The sequence below is a fragment of the Moschus berezovskii genome, chromosome 10, assembly GCF_049115385.1.
Source record: "Moschus berezovskii isolate FMDL1 chromosome 10, NW_MosBer_1.0, whole genome shotgun sequence".
NCBI lineage: Eukaryota > Metazoa > Chordata > Mammalia > Artiodactyla > Moschidae > Moschus > Moschus berezovskii.
The window spans coordinates 26,683,356-26,705,262 of record NC_142469.1 but is presented as its reverse complement, the minus strand read 5'-3'; the positions used below and the strand labels follow the sequence as shown (position 1 = coordinate 26,705,262).

General features: G+C 36.8%; 1 protein-coding gene across 2 annotated transcripts in view; it reads left to right on the top strand.

Annotated features, from left to right (window-relative positions):
- The window catches only part of IBTK (inhibitor of Bruton tyrosine kinase), a 104,107-nt gene that overhangs the window by 51,313 nt on the left and 30,887 nt on the right, over positions 1 to 21,907 (top strand). For both annotated transcript variants that reach the window (XM_055432827.2, XM_055432826.2), the window contains exons 18-19: positions 516 to 633; positions 11,413 to 11,473. In XM_055432827.2, coding sequence (XP_055288802.2) covers positions 516 to 633; positions 11,413 to 11,473 — 179 coding nt within the window. The remainder of the gene's footprint in view (positions 1 to 515; positions 634 to 11,412; positions 11,474 to 21,907) is intronic.

Genomic DNA, 21,907 nt, shown 5'->3' with positions numbered 1-21,907 from the left:
TTCTTATTTTCTAAATATATAGTATGTGTTTATATATGTAAATATATTCACTTAAAGTCTGATAGTTGATTTAACATAAATATGTTTTATAGAATGATACCTTCACTTTGTCTTAGTCATAAGTATATCTTTTTCGTTTTATAGAAGAGGAAATGACTATTCTGTGATATGCAGTGAAAGTTAAAAATATTCCAAAAAGTTTAGGTGGAAGATTGTCAGTTCTTACGTGTTTGCTTTCAGATGACACTGTAACGCAACTTTTCTATTTTCTTTTGCTTAACATTTTGTGTGTGTTTATTTTTCCTCATAACGTATCGTTTAAAATTACTTTGGCATATCGGGTTGGAAAATAAATTCTTTATTTGCCCTAGTTTATCTTTTTTTTGGCAGGATAGTTCTTTCAGTTTTCCTTCTTCTAAATGTTCAAACCTGACAAGTTAAGAAATAAGTATATTTCATTTGCTAGAGTTAAAATGCCTTTCATCTTGTTTTATAGATCTTTTCTTTCTTTGTAGTTACCCTTAAGAATGCTGCTATGCTACTGGAATTTGCAGCAATGTATAATGCTGAACAATTGAAACTCTCTTGTTTACAGTTTATTGGACTGAATATGGCAGCTTTACTTGAAGCAAGGTAGGTTGAGTATTATATACAGACTGTCACAAAAGCACTTATTTATATATAATAGCAAATATGTTAGTAATTTGAACATGAATAACAATAAATCCTAACTTTATAGTAAAAGTGAAAATGTAAGACATTTAATCATTTCATCAGTATTTGGATGCTTAATATATGCCAGCCATTGGTATACAGTGAACAAATGGACAGTGTCCTGTCCTCAGTGTTATAGGAGCTTACATTCTGGTTGGAAGATTATGGGACAATATTATCACAAGTATACTTGTATACGTATTCATATCTCTCTGCTTGTTTAGGCTAATTTGTAACTCTGTAGTTGTTACCTGGCTTTTGGAAACTATCTGTAATACTAATTTTTTTTTTTTTTCATAAAAATATCACTCACTGAGTACATGGCATTTAAAAACAACGTCATCAAAGAAAGATAACAAAAATACAATGTCTTAAAACTATGGGATATGGAAAACATTATCCACTGAGGCCTTAAATGTAGCAGACTTTACATAAAAAGAAAAAGCAATGAGTACACAAGTATACAGCCAGTTTAAGAAGTTAGAAGTTAAGAAGTTATCTGCTTAGCAAGATAAGCAGAATAATCATAAAGAAAAGAAAGTACCTAATACATACCAGGTATTAATGCAATAAAAATAAAATAAAAATAAAATTGAGAGGCTCAACAGAGTCAAAGCTGCCTTAAAAAGCTTCTCTAAAAAGGGAAACATCAGGTAACAATAATCAAGAAGAAAAATCTTGCAAATAAACAATATTAAAAATGGGAATTATTCATAGAAGCATTAAGAATATAAATAATAGGAACAACTTTATGCCTGTACATTTGAAGATTAGTTGTCTCCTATACAGGGTTATCGTTACCGTCTTTCTAAATTCCATATATATGTGTTCTGTTCTGTTCAGTCGCTCAGTCGTGTCTGACTCTTTGCGACCCTGTGGACTGTAGCCCACCAGGCTTCTCCATCCATGGGATTCTCCAAGCAAGAATACTGGAGTGGGTTACCATTTCCTTCTCCAGGGGATCTTCCCGACCCAGGGATCGAACCCGGGTCTCCCGCATTGGAGGCAGACGCGTTAACCTCTGAGCCACCAGGGAAGCCCACCATACAATATACCCGAGACTTATTATTCACTTGACAGTACTTCCCATGTAATTTAACATGGAACTTGAACCCAATTAGTGTAATATCTCCCTTTGGGATGTTTCGGGGCCCTCTGAAGCATCCTAAAGTCAGCTAGAAGCTAAAAGTGCTTCATCAGATTGATTTAGGAAGTTTTGTCAACAAATATCAGAAAGGTTTAGAGCACTCAGTCAGATGGGATTGTAGGTCACTGTGAAACAATAGCTATTCACTCAGCCATAGTAACAATATAGGATTTCAGAGGCAAATATAGAACAGACCATTTAAGAGGCAGATAAACTTAAATCTATTGTCAAATGAAGTTTAACATCTCAAGAAAACGTTTGTTTATACACAAAACTCTTTCCTTGGGGTCCACTTTCCACAAAACCTTTTTATCACTTTCTGTACCCATTTGTTCTCCCATCCTGGAACAGCCAACTGTAAGTTAGACCTACTACCTTTTTCCTCTATAAAATGTAACTTCATTTTTCATACCTTTTTACTGAACACACACATCTTACTTCCCTTAAGCAACCAAGAATTGACCTTTATATTAGCATTCTATAGATTGGTGAACATACATACCAGTGATAACTTAAAAAATTTTTATGACATCAAACATTATTTATTAATAGTCTAAAATCTTTAGTTTTTCTGTAAGTTAGTATTCAGTAGTGAATGTTTCAAAATCTTATTTTATTTGGAAATGACCTAATTATTTAGTAGACTTCCAACACTTAGCACAACCCTTAGAAATTCAAGTTATGCCAATCTGGAGAGACTGCTGCTGCTGCTGCTAAGTCACTTCAGTCGTGTCCGACTCTGTGTGACCCCATAGACAGCAGCCGACCAGGCTCCGCCGTCCCTGGGACTATTCTTAATAGAGCTTATCTAAAAGCTCATGTCTCATTTACATTTCTTAGAAGTTTTTTTTTTTCTCTCTTTTTTTTTCATTCAAGGTAATTTCTTTGTCGACAAACTTGTGACAGATATAACAATATAACAACATTTAACTTAAACCTAGGTACAATGAGAATATGCTTAATGTTGATGACTCTTCAATTCAGTTCAGTCGCTCAGTCGTGTCCGACTCTCCGCGACCCCATGAATCACAGCACGCCAGGCCTCCCTCTCCATCACCAACTCCCAGAGTTCAATCAAACTCATGTCCACAGAGTCGGTGATGCCATCCAGCCATCTCATTCTCTGTCGTCCCCTTCTCCTCCCGCCCCCAACCTTTCCTAGCATCAGAGTCTTAGACATGTCTATATTAGATAGATCAACAAACATTAATATCAGGTATTTAATACTGAATATTTTCCAGTTTACACGAACCTTGAATTTATTATTTAATTTAGAATTATTTGATTTGTAAGCGCTTACCTTCTTTTTTTTTACTTCCACGCCACCATAATTGTGAGCCGTGGCACGGATTTCAGGGAAGTGGTTCAGGAGCAGGGTCTTAGGCATTACCTGAGCCTGTCCCATTATTGTTACAGTATACTGTATTAGAGTTTTTCTTTCTGGCTTATTTCACTCTGTATAATGGGCTCCAGTTTCATCCATCTCATTACAACTAATTCAAATGTGTTCTTTTTAATTGCTGAGTAATACTCCATTATGTATATGTACCACAGCTTTCTTATCCATTCCTCTGCAGATGGACATCTAGGTTGCTTCCATGTCCTGGCTATTATAAACAGTGCTGTGATGAACGTTGGAGTACATGTGTCTCTTTCAATTCTAGTTTCCTCAGTGTGTATGCCCAGCAGTGGGATTGCTGGGTTGTATGGCAGTTCTATTTCCAGTTTTTTAAGGAATCTCCACACTGTTCTCCATAGTGTCTGTATTAGTTTGCATTCCCACCAACAGTGTAAGAGGGTTCCCTTTTCTCCACACCCTCGCCAGCATTTATTGCTTGTAGACTTTTGGATAGCAGCCATTCTGACTGGTGTGAAATGGTACCTCATTGTGGTTATGATTTGCATTTCTCTGATTATGAGTGATGTTGAGCATCTTTTCATGTGTTTGTTAGCCATCTGTATGTCTTCTTTGGAGAAATGTCTGTTTAGTTCTTTGGCCCATTTTTTGATTGGGTCGCTTATTTTTCTGGAATTGAGCTGAAGGAGCTGCTTGTATATTTTTGAGATTAATTCTTTGTCAGTTACTTCGTTTGCTATTTTTTTCTCCCATTCTGCAGGCTGTCTTTTCACCTTGCTTATAGTTTCCTTTGCTGTGCAGAAGCTTTTGATTTTAATTAGGTCCCATTTGTTTATTTTTGCTTTTATTTCCAATATTCTGGGAGGTGGGTCATGGAGGAGCCTGCTGTGATTTATGTCAGAGAGTGTTTTGCCTATGTTCTCCTCTAGGAGTTTTATAGTTTCTGGTCTTACATTTATATCTTTAATCCATTTTGAGTTTATTTTTGTGTATGGTATTCAGGATTGTTCTAGTTTCATTCTTTTACAAGTGGTTGACCAGTTTTCTCAGCACCAGTTGTTAAAGAGATGGTCTTTTCACCATTGAATATTCTTGCCTCCCTTGTCAAAGATAAGGTGTCCATAGGTGTGTGGGTTTATCTCTGGGCTTTCTATTTTGTTCCATTGATCTATATTTCTGTCTTTTTGCCGGTACCATACTGTCTTGATGACTGTGGCTTTATAGTAGAGCCTGAAGTCCGGCAGGTTGATTCCCTCAGTTCCATTCTTCTTTCTCAAGATTGCTTTGGCTATTCGAGGTTTTTTGTATTTCCATACAAATTGTGAAATTATTTGTTCTAGCTCTGTGAAAAACACCGTTGGTAGCTTGATAGGGATTGCATTGAATCTATAAATTATTTGGGGTAGTATACTCATTTCACAATATTTATTCTTCCAATCGATGAACATGGTATATTTCTCCATCTATTAGTGTCCTCTCTGATTTCTTTCACCAGTGTTTTATAGTTTTCTATATATAGGTCTTTTGTTTCTTTAGGTAGATATATTCCTAAGTATTTTATTCTTTTCATTGCAACAGTGAATGGAATTATTTCCTTAATTTCTTTTTCTGTTTTCTCATTATTAGTGTATAGAAATGCAAGATATTTCTGTGTGCTGATTTTATATCCTCCAACTTTACTATATTCATTGATTAGCTCTAGTAATTTTTCCGGTAGAGTCTTTAGGGTTTTCTGTATAGAGGATCGTGTCATCTGCAAACAGTGAGAGTTTTACTTCTTCTTTTCCAATTTGGATTCCTTTTATGTCTTTTTCTGCTCTGATTGCCGTGACCAAAACTTCCAAAACTATGTTGAATAGTAGTGGTGAGAGTGGGCACCCTTGTCTTATTTCTGACTTTAGGGGAAACGCTTTCAATTTTTCACCACTGAGGATAATGTTTGCTATGGGTTTGTCATATATAGCTTTTATTATGTTGAGGAATGTTCCTTCTATTCCCGCCTTCTTGATCATAAAGTGATATTGAATTTTGTCAAAGGCTTTCTCTGCATCTATTGAGATAATCATATGGTTTTTATTTTTCAGTTTGTTAATGTGGTGTATTACATTGATTTGTGGATATTGAAGAATCCTTGCATCCCTGGGATAAAGCCCACTTGGTCATGATGTATGATCTTTTTAATGTGTTGTTGGATTCTGATTGCTAGAATTTTGTTGAGGATTTTTGCATCTATGTTCATCAGTGATATTGGCCTGTAGTTCTCTTTTTTTGTGGGATCTGTGCCAGGTTTTGGTATTAGGGGGATGGTGGCCTCATAGAATGAGTTTGGAAGTTTACCTCCCTCAGCAATTTTCTGGAAAGTTTGAGTAGAATAGGTGTTAGCTTTTCTCTAAATTTTTGGTAGAATTCGGCTGTGAAGCCGTCTGGATTGGGCTTTTATTTGCTGGAAGATTTCTGATTACAGTTTCAATTTCCGTGCTTGTGATGGGTCTGTTTAGATTTTCTATTTCTTCCTGGTTCAGTTTTGGAAAGTTGTACTTTTCTAAGAATTTGTCCATTTCTTCCAAGTTGTCCATTTTATTGGCATATAATTGCTGATAGTAGTCTCTTATGATCCTTTGTATTTCTGTGTTGTCTGTTGTGATCGCTGCATTTTCATTTCTTATTTTATTGATTTGGCTTTTCTCCCTTTGTTTCTTGATGAGTCTGGCTAGTGGTTTGTCAATTTTATTTACCCTCTCAAAGAACCAGCTTTTGACTTTGTTGATTTTTGCTGTAGTCTCCTTTGTTTCTTTTGCATTTATTTCTGCCCTAATTTTTAAGATTTCTTTCCTTCTAACCCTGGGATTCTTCAATTTTCCTTTTCTAGTTGCTTTAGGAGTAGAGTTAGATTATTTAGTTAACATTTTTCTTGTTTCTTGAGGTATGCCTGTATTGCTATGAACCTTCCCCTTAGTACAGCTTTTATAGTGTCCCACAGGTTTTGGGTTGTTGTGTTTTCATATTCATTCGTTTCTATACATATTTTGATTTCTTCTATGATCTGTTGGCTATTCAGCAGCGTGTTGTTCAGCCTCCACATGCTGGGCTTTTTAATAGTATTTCTCCTATAGTTGAGATCTAATCTTACTGCATTGTGGTCAGAAAAGATGCTTGGAATGATTTCAATTTTTTTGAATTTAGCAAGGCTAGATTTATGGCCCAGGATGTGATCTATCCTGGAGAAGGTTCCGTGTGCATTTGAGAAAAAGGTGAAATTCATTGTTTTGGGGTGAAATGTCCTAGAGATATCTATTAGGTCTAACGGGTCTATTATATCATTTAACGTTTGTGTTTCCTTGTTAATTTTCTGTTTAGTTGATCTATCCATAGGTGTGAGTGGGGTATTAAAGTCTCCCACTATTATTGTGTTATTGTTGATTTCCCCTTTCATACTTGTTAGCATTTGTCTTACATATTTTGGTGCTCCTATGTTGGGTACATATATATTTATAATTGTTGTATCTTCTTCTTGGATTGATCCTTTGATCATTATGAAGTGTCCTTCTTTGTCTGTTTTCACAGCCTTAGTTTTAAAGTCTATTTTATCTGATATGAGTATTGCTACTCTTGCTTTCTTTTGGTCTCTATTTGCGTGGAATATCTTTTTCCAGCCCTTCACTTTCAATCTGCATGTGTCCCTCGTTTGGAGGTGGGTCTCTTATAGACAACATATATGGGAGTCTTGTTTTTGTATCCATTCAGCCAGCCTTTGTCTTTTGGTTGGGGCATTCAACCCATTTACATTTAAGGTAATTATTGATAAGTATGATCCCGTTGCCATTTACTTTATTATATTGGGTTTGAGTTTATACACCCTTTCTGTATTTCCTGTCTAGAGAAGGTTCTTTAGCATTTGTTGGAGAGCTGGGTTCAGTTCAGTTCAGTTCAGTTCAGTTGCTCAGTCGTGTCCGACTCTCCGCGACCCCATGAATCACAGCACGCCAGGCCTCCCTGTCCATCACCAACTCCCGGAGTACACTCAAACTCATATCCACAGAGTCGGTGATGCCATCCAGCCATCTCATTCTCCGTCGTCCCCTTCTCCTCCCGCCCCCAACCTTTCCCAGCATCAGAGTCTTTTCCAGTGAGTCAACTCGTCGCATGAGGTGGCCAAAGTATTGCAGTTTCAGCTTTAGCATCAGTCCTTCCAATGAACACCCAGGATTGATCTCCTTTAGAATGGACTGGTTGGATCTCCTTGCAGTACAAGGGACCCTCAAGAGTCTTCTCCAACACCACAGTTCAAAAGCATCGATTCTTCGGCGATCAGCTTTCTTCACAGTCCAACTCTCACATCCATACATGACCACGGGAAAAACCATTGCCTTGACTAGACGGACATTTGTTGGCAAAGTAATGTCTCTGCTTTTTAATATATTATCAAGGTTGGTCATAACTTTCCTTCCAAGGAGCAAGCGTCTTTTAATTTCATGGCTGCAATCAGCATCTGCAGTGATGTTGGAGCCCAAAAAAATAAAGTCTGACACTGTTTCCACTGTTTCCCCATCTATTTCCCATGAAGTGATGGGACCAGATGCCATGATCTTAGTTTTCTGAATGTTGAGCTTCAAGCCAAGCTTTTCACTCTCCTCTTTCACTTTCATCAAGAGGCTTTTGAGTTCCTCTTCACTTTCTGCCATAAGGTTAGTGTCATCTGCATATCTGATGTTATTGATATTTCTCCTGGCAATCTTGATTCCAGCTTGTGCTTCTTCCAGCCCAGCGTTCCTCATGATGTACTCTGCATATAAGTTAAATAAGCAAGGTGACAATATACAACCTTGACGTACACCTTTTCCTATTTGGAACCAGTCTGTTGTTCCCTGTACAGTTCTGACTGTTGCTTCCTGACATGCATACAGGTTTCTCAAGAGGCAGGTGAAGTGGTCTGGTATTCCCATCTCTTTCAGAATGCTCCACAGTTTATTGTGATCCACACAGTCAAAGGCTTTGGCATAGTCAATGAAGCAGAAATAGATGTTTTTCTGGAACTCTCTTGCTTTCTCCATGATCCAGCGGATGTTGGCAATTTGATCTCTGGTGCCTCTGCCTTTTCTAAAACCTGCTTGAACATCTGGTTTAGTGATGCTGAATTCTCTCAGCTTTTGCTTGTCTGTAAAGTTTTTGATTTCTCCTTCATATTTGAATAAGATCCTTGCTGGGTACAGTAATCTGGGCTGTAGGTTATTTTCTTTCAGCACTTTAAGTATGCCCTGCCATTCCCTCCTGGCCTGAAGAGTTTCTATTGAAAGATCAGCTGTTATCCTTATGGGAATCCCCTTGTGTGTTATTTGTTGTTTTTCTCTTGCTGCTTTTAATATTTGTTCTTTGTGTTTGATCTTTGTTAATTTGATTAATTTGTGTCTTAGGGTATTTCGCCTTGTGTTTATCTGGTTTGGGACTCTCTAGGTTTCTTAGACTTGGGTGATTATTTCCTTCCCCATTTTAGGGAAGTTTTCAACTATTATCTTCTCAAGTATTTTCTCATGGTCTTTCTTTTTGTCTTCTTCTTCTGGGTCTCTGAGATTGTCTTCATTTCTTTTAATTCAATTTTCTTTTTTCCTCTCTGTTTCATTTATTTCTACCATTTTATCTTCTAACTCGCTTATCCTATCTTCTGCCTCCATTATTCTACTGTTGGTTCCCTCTGGAGTGTTTTTGATCTCATGTATTACATTTTTCATTGCATATTGACTCTTTTTTATTTCTTCTAGATCCTTGTTAAACCTGTAATACTAATTAAGCCAGCAGTAATTACTTCACATATATTTATGCATATAATTTGTTACTGGTTGATTTCTGTTTTCTCTTTGTATTTATTCTCTTTTAAGATGTTCCCTATACTACGTATTGATTGTTTGGTCAAACTTAGTGTGCAGCAGATGGCCTGAAAAATTTAGTTGGTCTGGTTTATTGCAAGCTGTTATATGTGTTCAAGCTTTGATGTTAATGGAATATTCATTTTGAAAAATGACACATTACATGAGAAAATAAGTTAAACATTATCTCCTGTGTTATAAGCTAATATTTCACATTATATTGATGTTTACCTGCATGAAAAGAATTTGATAAATGCTAATGATTTAGGAGTCATAGACATTTTAGAGTTAGAGGAATCTTATAAAATTTAATCCCATTCTTTTCAACTATTGTAGCAGTATAATTTTTTAATGAAATAAATTTACAGATTAATTTTTTAGTGTAAGGTCAAGATTTTATTACATTTATTCACTATAAAGTTAGTGATAAGAAGATGAGTCTTTTTGGTGAATACAGAAATTTCAGATTAGAGTTTTTGGTGTCAGTTGCATTTTTAAAGTAAGTATCCAGTATAATTCTGTATTTTGTTTTAATTGTAATAAAACAGGTAACACTTATTGCCATAATAATAGTTATTAATAATAAAAACTAATAGTAGTAATATAATAATTACATAATAATAGTGATAGTAATACTACCATGTGGCAGGCCGCATCCTAGAGGTGTTTTATGGATTCTCATAGTTTTCAGGAAAACTTTATAAAGTAGATTTTTTATATCCTCATGAGGGTGAAAAAAACCCATGAAACTTTTTTTGCAAATAATCAAGAAAAACCTTGATTCATATAATTGAAAGTGGTAACAGTTGTTTGATAACTAACCTTTCAAAGTCAGGATGATTTTTAATAAAACTAATTTAAAAACATGTTTGAAATAAAAGTTTTCTACTTTTTTATAAAGATGAATCACTAAGAGATTCTTAATAGTTGACATTTAGGGTTCTATTTGGAAGAAATTCTTATGGCCAATCTTTGTTACTTGGTGAAAAATGCTTTATAAATACAAATTAATAGTATGGGATGTTAGACAATGTCATTTAAAATGCCTCTGGTATTTTAGTGTCAGAACAAAGGTTTCAGAGTAAATTCATTTATTTTTGCTGATATTAATAATTCTAATCATAGCAATTTTTTTTCATTATTGCCAAATTAAACTCATTTAATATGTGAGATAAGAATCAATCAGCAGTGTGAAATGAACACCATATCTAAAATATGATGTTGGAAAATGATGTGTCACACTACTGTTTTTCAGTTATTATGTTGTGACAAATTTGTCAGCTGAAGTTTTAAGGGTGGCACATGTGCTGTGTTGAATAATTTTACTTAACTAGACTTGTATAAATTTCATTAAAATAAAGATTTGTTTGTATATATGTAAACATTTTTAGTCAAATATGTTTTTCAGAAGTGTAAATATGCAAATAGATGTTTAGAAGGGAGAGCTGCATCCGAATTGATGTAGCATCACAAGTTAATTATCTTCAAATGCTAAAAAAACTGGTATGGTACATATTTGAATATGCTTGTTCCATATTATTGTTTAGTTGCTAAGTCATGTCTGACTCTTTACGATCCTGTGGACTGTAGCCCATCAGGCTCCTCTGTCCATGGGATTCTCTAGTTAGGAATACTGGAGTGGGTTGCCATTTCCTTCTCCATGTTTCATATTAGTTGTAAATAAGTTTGAAGTATACCCTAGAATGAAAACTGATTTAAATTTTTACTGATGCCTCAAAGTATCAGTAAAATTCCTTGAAATCTCTTTGAATTCAGTTGAAGTATTCCAAATGTCATTTTATACATGAAGATCTTAAAACTTAGATGAGGTGAGTTGCTCACGGTCATGTAGATGAGTAGGAACAGTGATAATTCTAGATAGAATTCGGGTACCTGATAGGCCTTTATTCTTTCAATATAATACTCTTTTGTAGAATTATAATTAATTATACTAACTATAATTAATTATATATTACATAGGATCATATATTATATATAATTATATATTATAATTAATATTAAATATTATTCTTTAAGGATTTTAATTTGTGGAGAATGAAAGTTGAAAATTTATACTTTATTATGATAGAAAATATTTTTCTATTATTTGTAAGAGTTGCTTGAGTTTTATTCAGTATGTTTGTCTAATATGTTTGCTGTATATTTGAAATATCTAATCACACATACTTCCAAAAAGAATTTGTTGCTGCTGACATATTAAAAAAAGTAAATGTTACTTATTCAATATATAAAATGTCTCTGTGTATTTGAAAATCTTACCAGGTATTAAATTTCTTGAGTCTTAATATAGAATTCTATAATTTATTTTTTAGATCTCTTGATGTTTTAAGTGATGGTGTTTTGAAGGACCTTTCTATGTTTTACCGGAAAATGGTAAGGTTTATTTTCTTTTTTCAGTTATAGTATCAATTAAAGCAGTATATTTGGCCCAGCTTCTCAGTAGAACAAATTCCTAATGAATTCTGATTCATCAGGATCTTTTAAAAATGAGGACATAAGACTTAGGTATCCACTACAGGTAAACATAATAATCAAAATTAAATATGTTCAATGATAAAATTAATGTCTATTTAAATTCCTTTATAAATGGAATTTATGGAAAGCTTCAGAGTCTTTTGTTATTTTTTATTTAGCAAAGATCCAAAAATTATAAAAACATGAGCTTCTAACGGTTTTATTTTTATTGAGGTGACGTTGATTTATAATACTGTAAAAGTTTCATGTGTACAGCATTATATTTCTGTTTCTGTATACCCTACAGGTTTCTTCCAACCAAAAATTTAACTTCTGCCTGTCAGCATATGGTTGATCCCTTTTACCTGTTTCACCACCTGCTTTTCCCTCTCATAACCACTACTCTGTTCTCTGTACAGAGGGAATTTTGGGGTTTGATTTGTTCATTTATTTTGTTTTTGTTTATTAGTGTTTTATATTCCATCTATGAGTGCAATCATGCAATATTTGTCTGTCTCCATCTAACTTATTTCACTTAGCATAATACCCTCATGGTCTATCTCTATTGTTGCAGATGGCAAGATTTCATCTTTTTTCATGGTTGAATAGTATCCTATTGTATGTATGTGTGTGTGTATTTATATATGCAAATACATATAACACAGGTTCTTTATATATTCATCCCTTGATGGGCACATACATTGTTTCCATATCTTGGCTATTGTAAATAATGCTGCAGTGAACATCAGTTCAGTTCAGTTCAGTCGCTCAGTCGTGTCCGACTCTCCGCGACCCCATGAATCACAGCACGCCAGGCCTCCCTGTCCATCACCAACTCCCGGAGTACACTCAAACTCATGTCCACAGAGTCGGTGATGCCATCCAGCCATCTCATTCTCCGTCGTCCCCTTCTCCTCCCGCCCCCAACCTTTCCCAGCATCAGAGTCTTTTCCAGTGAGTCAACTCGTCTCATGAGGTGGCCAAAGTATTGGAGTTTCAGCTTTAGCATCAGTCCCTCCAATGAACATCCAGGATTGATCTCCTTTAGAATGGACTGGTTGGATCTCCTTGCAGTATAAGGGACTCTCAAGAGTCTTCTCCAACACCACAGTTCAAAAGCATCGATTCTTCGGCGATCAGCCTTCTTCACAGTCCAACTCTCACATCCATACATGACCACAGGAAAAACCATTGCCTTGACTAGACGGACCTTGGTCGGCAAAGTAATGTCTCTGCTTTTTAATATACTATCAAGGTTGGTCATAACTTTCCTTCCAAGGAGCAAGCGTCTTTTAATTTCATGGCTGCAATCAGCATCTGCAGTGATTTTGGAGCCCAAAAAAATAAAGTCTGACACTGTTTCCACTGTTTCTGCATCTATTTCCCATGAAGTGATGGGACCAGATGCCATGATCTTTGTTTTCTGAATGTTGAGCTTCAAGCCAACTTTTTCACTCTCCTCTTTCACTTTCATCAAGAGGCTTTTGAGTTCCTCTTCACTTTCTGCCATAAGGGTGGTGTCATCTGCATATCTGAGGTTATTGATATTTCTCCCAGCAATCTTGATTCCAGCTTGTGCTTCTTCCAGCCCAGCGTTCCTCATGATGTACTCTGCATATAAGTTAAATAAGCAAGGTGACAATATACAACCTTGACGCACTCCTTTTCCTATTTGGAACCAGTCTGTTGTTCCATGACCGGTTCTAACTGTTGCTTCCTGACCTGCATACAGGTTTCTCAAGAGGCAGGTCAGGTGGTCTGGGATTCCCATCTCTTTCAGAATGAACATAGGGGTGCATATATTCTTACTAATAAGTGTTTTTGTATTTTTTGGATGAATACCCAGAAGTGGAGTACCTGGCTGTAATATGGTAGTTTGTTCTTAAGTTTTTTATGAATCTCCATCCTGTCTTCTCTAATGACTATACCAATTTAAAGTCTTAGTAACAGTGTATGAGGGTTCCCTTTTCTCCACATCCTTGCCAATATGTGATATTGTGTTGTCATTTTGACCCTAGCTTTCTGATAGGTATACAGTGATATCTCAGTGTGGCCTTGATTTGCATTTCCCTAACCGAAATTAGATTGATTATATTCTTTGCAGCCAAAGATGGAGAAGTTCTATACAGTTAGCAAAAACAAGACCAGGAGCTGACTGTGGTTCAGATCATGAACTCCTTATTGCCAAATTCAGACTGAAATTGAAGAAAGTAGGGAAAACCACTAGACCATTCAGATATGACCTAAATCAAATCCCTTATGATTATACAGTAGAAGTGAGAAATAGATTTAAGGGACTAGATCTGATAGATAGAAAGAGTGCCTAATGAACTATGGACAGAGGTTCGTGACATTGTGCAGGAGACAGGGACCAAGACCATCCCTATGGAAAAGAAATGCAAAAAAGCAAAATGGCTGTCTGAGGAGGCCTTACAAATAGCTGTGAAAAGAAGAAATGTGAAAGCAAAGGAGTAAAGGAAAGATACAAGCATCTGAATGCAGAGTTCCAAAGAATAGCAAGGAGAGAGAAGAAAGCCTTCCTCAGTGATCAATGCAAAGAAATAGAGGAAAACAACAGAATAGGAAAGACAAGAGATGTCTTCAAGAAAATTAGAGATACCAAGGGAACATTTCATGCAAAGATAGGCTCGATAAAAGACAGAAATGGTGTGGACCTAACAGAAGCAGGAGATATTAAGAAGAGATGGCAAGAATACACAGAAGAACTGTACAGAAAAGATCTTCACAACCCAGATAATCATGATGGTGTGATCACTGACCTAGAGCCAGACATCTTGGAATGTGAAGTCAAGTGGGCCTTAGAAAGCATCACTATGAACAAAGCTAGTGGAGGTGATGGAATTCCAGTTGAGCTATTTCAAATCCTGAAGGATTTGCTGGGAAAGTGCTGCACTCTCTATGCCAGCAAATTTGGAAAACTCAGCAGTGGCCACAGGATTGGAAAAAGTCAGTCTTCATCCCAATCTCAAAGAAAGGCAATGCCAAAGAATGCTCAAACTACCACACAATTGCACTCATCTCACACGCTAGTAAAGTCATGCTCAAAATTCTCCAAGCCAAGCTTCAGCAATACATGAACCGTGAACTTCCAGATGTTCAAGCTGGTTTTAGAAAAGGCAGAGGAACCAGAGATCAAATCGCCAACATCCACTGGATCATGGAGAAAGCAAGAGAGTTCCAGAAAAACATCTGTTTCTTTGACTATTCCAACGCATTTCACTGTGTGGATCACAAGAAACTGTGGAAAATTCTGAGAGATGGGAATACCAGAGCACCTGACCTGCCTCTTGAGAAACCTGTATGCAGTTCAGGATGCAACAGTTAGAACTGGACACGGAACAACAGACTGGTTCCAAATAGGAAAAGGAGTCTGTCAAGGCTGTATATTGTCACCCTGCTTATTTAACTTCTATGCAGAGTAAATCATGAGGAACGCTGGGCTGGAAGAAGCACAAGCTGGAATCAGGATTGCCGGGAGAAATATCAATAACCTCAGATATGCAGATGACACCACCCTTATGACAGAAAGTGAAGAGGAACTCAAAAGCCTCTTGATGAAAGTGAAAGAGGAGAGTGAAAACGTTGGCTTAAAACTCAACATTCAGAAAACAAAGATCATGGCATCTGGTCCCATCACTTCATAGGAAATAGATGGGGAAACAGTGTCAGACTTTATTTTTTGGGGCTCCAAAATCACTGCAGATATTGATTGCAGCCATGAAATTAAAAGACGCTTGCTCCTTGGAAGGAAAGTTATGACGAACTTAGATAGCATATTCAGAGAAGGCAATGGCACTCCACTCCAGTATTCTTGCATTGAAAACCCCATGGATGGAGGATCCTGGTAGGCTGCAGTCCATGGGGTCATGAAGAGTTGGACATGACTGAGCAACCTCACTTTCACTTTTCATTTTCATGCATTGGAGAAGGAAATGGCAACCCACTCAAGTGTTCTTGCCTGGAGAATCCCAGGGACCGGGGAGCTTGGTGGGCTGCCATCTATGGGGTCGCACAGAGTTGGACACGGCTGAAGCGACTTAGCAGCAGCAGCAGATAGCATATTAAAAAGCAGAGACATTACTTTGCCAACAAAGGTCCGTCTAGTCAAGGCTGTGGTTTTTCCAGTGGTCATGTATGGATGTGAGAGTTGGACTGTGAAGAAAGCTGATCACCGAAGAATTGATGCTTTTGAACTGGTGTTGCAGAAGACTCTTGAGAGTCCCTTGGACTGCAAGAAGATCCAACCAGTCCATTCTAAAGGAGATCAATCCTGGGTGTTCATTGGAAGGACTGATGCTAAAGCTGAAACTCCAATACTTTGGCCACCTCATGCGACAACTTGACTCACTGGAAAAGACTTTGATGCTGGGAAGGCTTGGGGGCGGGAGGAGAAGGGGATGACAGAGAATGAGATGGTTGAATGGCATCACCAACTCAATAGACATGAGTTTGAGTGAACTCTGGGAGTTGGTGATGGACAGGGAGGCCTGGCATGCTGTGATTCATGGGGTTGTAAAGAGTTGGACACGACTGAGCGACTGAATTGAACTGAATAATTAATGATGCTGAATATCTTTCCGTATGCTTGGTGGCCATCTGTATGTCTTCTTTGGAAAAATATGTATTCAACTCCTGTCCATTTTTTAATCATAGTTTTGTTGTTGTTGAATGTATCAGTGAGTTTCTATATATGAGTTGTTTTTTGATATATCGTTTGCAAATATCTCTTCCCATTTGGTAGGTTGTCTTTTCATTTTATTGATGATTTCCTTCGCTCTGTAGAAACTAGTTTGGTGCAATCTGATTTGTTTATGTTTGTTTTTGTTTTCCTTGACTTAGAAAACATATCTAAAAAGATACTGCAAGACTCATATCAAAGTGCATGCCACCTATGTTTTCTTTTTTAGGAAGTGTTATGGTTTCAGGTCTTACACTAAAGCCTTTAATCCACTGTGAATTAATTTTTGTCTGGTGTGATAGTGGTCTAGTTTAATTTGTTTTGCATGTGGCTGTCAGGTTTTCCTAGCACTATTGGAGATTGTCTTTTCTCCACTGTATATTTGCTCCTTTGTTATAAATTAATTGTCCATATATGCAAGTGTTTATTTCTGAGCTTTAACTCTGAAGATCTTTGTATTTACTTTTCTGCCAATACCATGCTGTTTTGGTTACTATGGCTTTGTAATATCAGGGTGTGTGATGCCTCCAGATTTGTTCTTTTTAATCAGTGTTATTTTGACTATTCAGCATCTATTTTGGTTCCATATAAATTTTAGAATTTTTTGTGAAAAATATTCTTGGGATTTTGATAGGGATTATATTGAGTTGGACTGCTTTAGGTAATATGGTAATTTTTCCATTCCATGAGACTGGAATATCTTTCTGTTTATTTGTATTTTCTTGAATTTCTTCTGACAGTGTCTTAAAGTTTTCAATGTACAGATCTTTCACCTTCCTGTTTAAATCTTTTCTTAGGTGTATCTTTTTGTTGTGATTGCAAATGTGATTGTTTTCTTAATTTCTCTTTCTGATAGCTTAGTGTATAGAAATGCACCAGATTTTTGTATGTTGATTTTGTATCCTTTGCTTTGCTGTATTCACTTGTTATTTCTAACAGATTTTTGGTGGAATGTGTAGAGTATCTATGTGTGTGTAAAATCATGTCATCTGCAAATAGTGACAGTTTTACTTCTTTCCAATTTGGATTTGTTTTATTTTTTCTTGCCTAATTGCTCTGGCTAGCTCTTCTAATACTTTGTTGAATAAGAGTGGTGAGAGTCAGCATCCTTGTCTTATTCCTGATGTTAGATGATAGCTTTTAATACTTTGCCATTGAGTATGTTCAGTTCAGTTCAGTCACTCAGTCGTGTCTCTTTGAGACCCCATGAATCACAGCACGCCAGGCCTCCCTGTCCATCACCAACTCCCGGAGTACACTCAAACTCACATCCATCGAGTCGATGATGCCATCCAGCCATCTCATTCTCCATCGTCCCTTTGTCCTCCCTATCCCTCCCAGCATCAGAGTCTTTTCCAGTGAGTCAAGTCGTCGCATGAGGTAGCCAAAGTATTGGAGTTTCAGCTTTAGCATCAGTCCTTCCAGTGAACACCCAGGATTGATCTCCTTTAGAATGGACTGGTTGGATCTCCTTGCAGTACAAGGGACTCTCAAGAGTCTTCTCCAACACCACAGTTCAAAAGCATCAATTCTTCGGTGATCAGCTTTCTTCACAGTCCAACTCTCACACCCATACATGACCACTGGAAAAACCATAGCCTTGACTAGATGGACCTTTGTTGGCAAAGTAATGTCTCTGCTTTTTAATATGCTATCTAGTTTGTTCATAAATTTCCTTGTGGATGTTTCATATACCCACTTTAATGAAAATTTTTATCCTAAATGGGTGTTGAATTTTGTCAGATCCTTTTTTTTTGCATCTGTTGAGAAGATCTCATGATTTTTATGCTTTATTTTGTTAATGTGGTATGTCACATTGATTGATTTGAGGATGTTATCCATTTTTACATCCCTGGTATAAATCCCACTTGATCATGCTGTATAATTCTTTTGATGTATCATTCAATTCAGGTTGCTAATATTTTGTTGAGGATTTTTGTATCTGTCAGCAGAGATAAGGGCATGTGATTTTCTTTCTCTGTGTTGTCTTTGTCTGGTTTTGGTATCAGGGTGATACTGGCCTTATAAAAGGAGTTAAGCACTCCCTCCTTTTCAGTTCATTGAAAGAGTTTTAGGATAGGTATTAAACCTTTGAATATTTTGTAGAATTCACCTGTGAAGCAGTCTGGTCCTGGATCTATGTTTTTTAGAGGTGCTTTTTGATTACTGTTTCAATCTCTGTACTCATGATTCATCTATTCAGATTTTCTGTCTCTTTGTGATTCAATCTTGGAATGTTTTATGATTCTAAGAAGTTGTCCATTTCTTCTTAGTTTTCCAATTTTTGTATTCTCTTATATTCTTTTACGTTTCTTGGTGTTATTTTTTCTTTCATTTTTTATCAGGCCTTCTCTTTTTGTCAATATTGTTATCTTTTCAAAGAATCAACTCTCTCATTTCTACTGTCCTCCTCTTATATTTATATTTCCGTCCTTCTACAAGGTCTTCATTTCCTTTGGTCATCATTTGTTCTTTTTCTAGTACCTCTAAGTGTAAGTTTTTCTTGTTTCTTGAAGTAAGCCTTTATTGCTACAAACCCTTAGTACTGCTTTTGCTGTTTCCCACAGATTTTGGTATATCATATTTTCATTTGTCTTCAGGTAGGATTTTATTTCTCATTTGATTTTTTCACTAACCCAGTTGTTTTGTAGCATGTTGTTTTTTTACATATTTGTAATTTTCCTATTGTTCTTGATTTCTATTTTCTTATACCATTGTCATCAGAATAGATATTTGATAGGATTTGGGGTTTCTTAAATCTGTTGGACTTTTTTGTGTCACAACATACAGCTTATCCTTTAGAAAGTTTCATGAGCATTCGAGAAGAATGTATATTCTGCTACAGTTGGATGGAATGTTCTGTTCAAATCTGATCTGTCAGATATATTGGGTCTGATGTTTCAGTTAAGACCGCTATTTCCTTGTTGACCTTCCTTCTAGATTGATCTGTTGATGTATATGTGAAAATCGCTCAGACGTGTCTGGCTGTTTGTGACCCCATGGACTATACATTCCATGGAATTCTCCAGGCCAGAATACTGGAGTGGGTAGCCTTTCCCTTCTCCAGGGGATCTTCCCAACCCAGGGATCGAACCTAGGTCTCCCACATTGCAGGCGGATTCTTTACCAGCTGTGCCGCGGGGAAGCCCATCTCTTGATGTAAGTGGGTGGTAAATATCCCCTACAGTTATTTTGTTGCTGCCATTTCTCTCCCTTTGGGTTGGTTAATAGTTGTTTTGTGTATTTTATAGTTATTAGGTTAGGTACACATACATTAGTAACTTCAGTGTCTTCTTGATGAGTTGTCCTCTTTTTAACTGTATACTGACCATTTTTTGCCTGTTATATTTTTCAACTTGAAGTCTATTTTGTCTATTTTGTATGAGGATGGCTATACCTGCTTCCTTTTTGCTGCCATTTGCTTGGAGTATAATATTCCATCTCTTCACTTTGAGCTTGTGTTTGTCCTTACAGCTGAGGTGTGTCTGCTGCAGGTAGCATATAGTTGAGTCTTGTTTTTTGGTGCATTCACCTAGTCTCTGTGTTCTGATTCATGAATTCAATCCATTACATTTAAGGGTGATTATTGATAGATGAGGACTTAGTCCTGAAATTTTATGTTTTGTTTTTTGGTTGCTTGACATCTCCATTGTTTCTTTTTCCTTGTGTTTTTGTCATTTTAGTGTGGATGTTTCTTTGGTTTTTTTCTCAGTGTTTTCTTTTTTAATGTTTCATATCTCTGCTCTGTAACATAAAGTTTTGTGGTTGTCCTGAGCTTTGTAAAAAACTAGAAAAACAGTCTTTTTTCTGCTGATAGTATGTTACCTTCCTTTACCTGTTCAGTTTTCCTCATCCTCTTTTATGTTTTTGTTTTCTCAAATTATCCCTTTTTATGTTGTGAGTTTGCTACCAAACAGCAATGGCTTATAGTTCTTTTTCTTTTTTCCTCCATTTAACCTTTACGCTCTACAGTTTCCTGGTTCTATTAATCATCTTGCTCAAAGTTTTATTTACTTTTGTCTCTATTAAAGTACTGCTTTCAACATGTCTTGTTATGCATGTCTAATGTTGATGAACTCCCTCAACTTGTTCATTGAGGAAAGCTTTTATCTCTGTCATATTTAAATGATATCTTTCCCAGATAGAATATTCTTGGCTCACAGTTTTTAATCTTTTAATATTCTGAGACTGTCATTTCACTCCCTCCTGGCCTGTAGAGTTTCTGCTGAGACATCTGTTGGTAGCCTAGTGGAGGGTCCTTTATAGGCCACAATCCTTTTTACACTGCCTGCCTTTAAAAATTTTTGCTGTTGACTCTTAGCAGTCTTATTATTTATTAGTTGTCTTGGAGAAGGTTATTTTGTATGAGGTAATTTGGTGTTCTCTTAATTTTATGTACTTGTGTATCCAGTTCCTTCCCTAGATTTGGGACTTTCTCAGCTGTTATTTCTTTAAATAAACACTCTGCTGCCTTCTCCCTCTCTTCTCCTTTTGGGTTACTGCTTACCTTAGTGTTGTCCTTCCTAAAAGAGATAGGTCTTGAGGAATTTCCTCAGTTTTTAATATTTTGTTTCTCTTCTTTCTTATACTTGTATCATTTCAAGATTTGTATCTTTGAGCTTGCTAATTCTTTCTTCCATATATTAACTCTATTTCGATTTCTTTCTAATGCATTCTTTATGCCATTTGTTGGATTCCTCAGTTCCAGTGTTTGGTTCTTTTTTTAGAGTTTCTGTCTCTTTGGTAAAGTATTTCTTCTGTTCATTAATTTTATTCCTGAGCTCATTAAACCACCTTTCTGACTTTTCTTGTAGTTCCTTGAGTTAGAAGCTATTTTGAATTATCTTTCAGTTATATTGGAACACTGTGATTCAGTTTGGTTTCTGGAGAATTCTTTTTTGTGATATAGTGTTATTGTGATTGTACATGGTGCTTGATGAGTTATTCCTCTGCCGGTGCATTTGAAGTTAATGATAGGTTGGAGGTTAGAGTCGTTACTTTTGTTTTCCAGTAGGTGGCATTATAACACAAAGTTTTGGTTTCTTCCCTGAGTTGCGTCTGATTATATTTTCTAGTTGGCACTTTCTAGCTTCCACTGGCTCTGTGAGAAGTGTGTCTCAGTGCCGTCACTATTCCTTCCGTGCCTCCCTGATCCTTACTGCCTTTCTTCTGCCAGAGCTGCTGTCATCATTGGAATGTTGGGCCCTTCCCCAGTGTCTGGGATTCTTTGAGTGACGGTCTCCTCTGCATGGTGGAGGAGGAGCATGAGAGTGGTAGGAGGCAAAGTTTCACAGGTGTCTCTACTGTATCTGGTGTTGTATAAGGTTTCTGGGCTCCGCCACTGTGGGAGGTGGGGGTTGAGGGCTGGGTTCCAGGGTCCACTGCCGCTGCTACCCAGGAACCTGTGGTTGTGAGCACCACCACTCCTTTCAGGAGGCTAGAGATGTGTGTACTGCTGCTTGCCTGCTGCTTCTTGGTTCTCTGAAGCTGTGGACTCAGCTACCATGGTTAGAGGCCCAGGATCGCAGGCACAGACTCCACTCTTAGTGGTTCTACCTCCTTCCTCTGTGTGTTCCAAACTATACCTTTAGATGTACAGATGTGTGGAAATCTCTGGTGTCCTAGTGTGTTGGACAGAAACACCTTTCATGAGC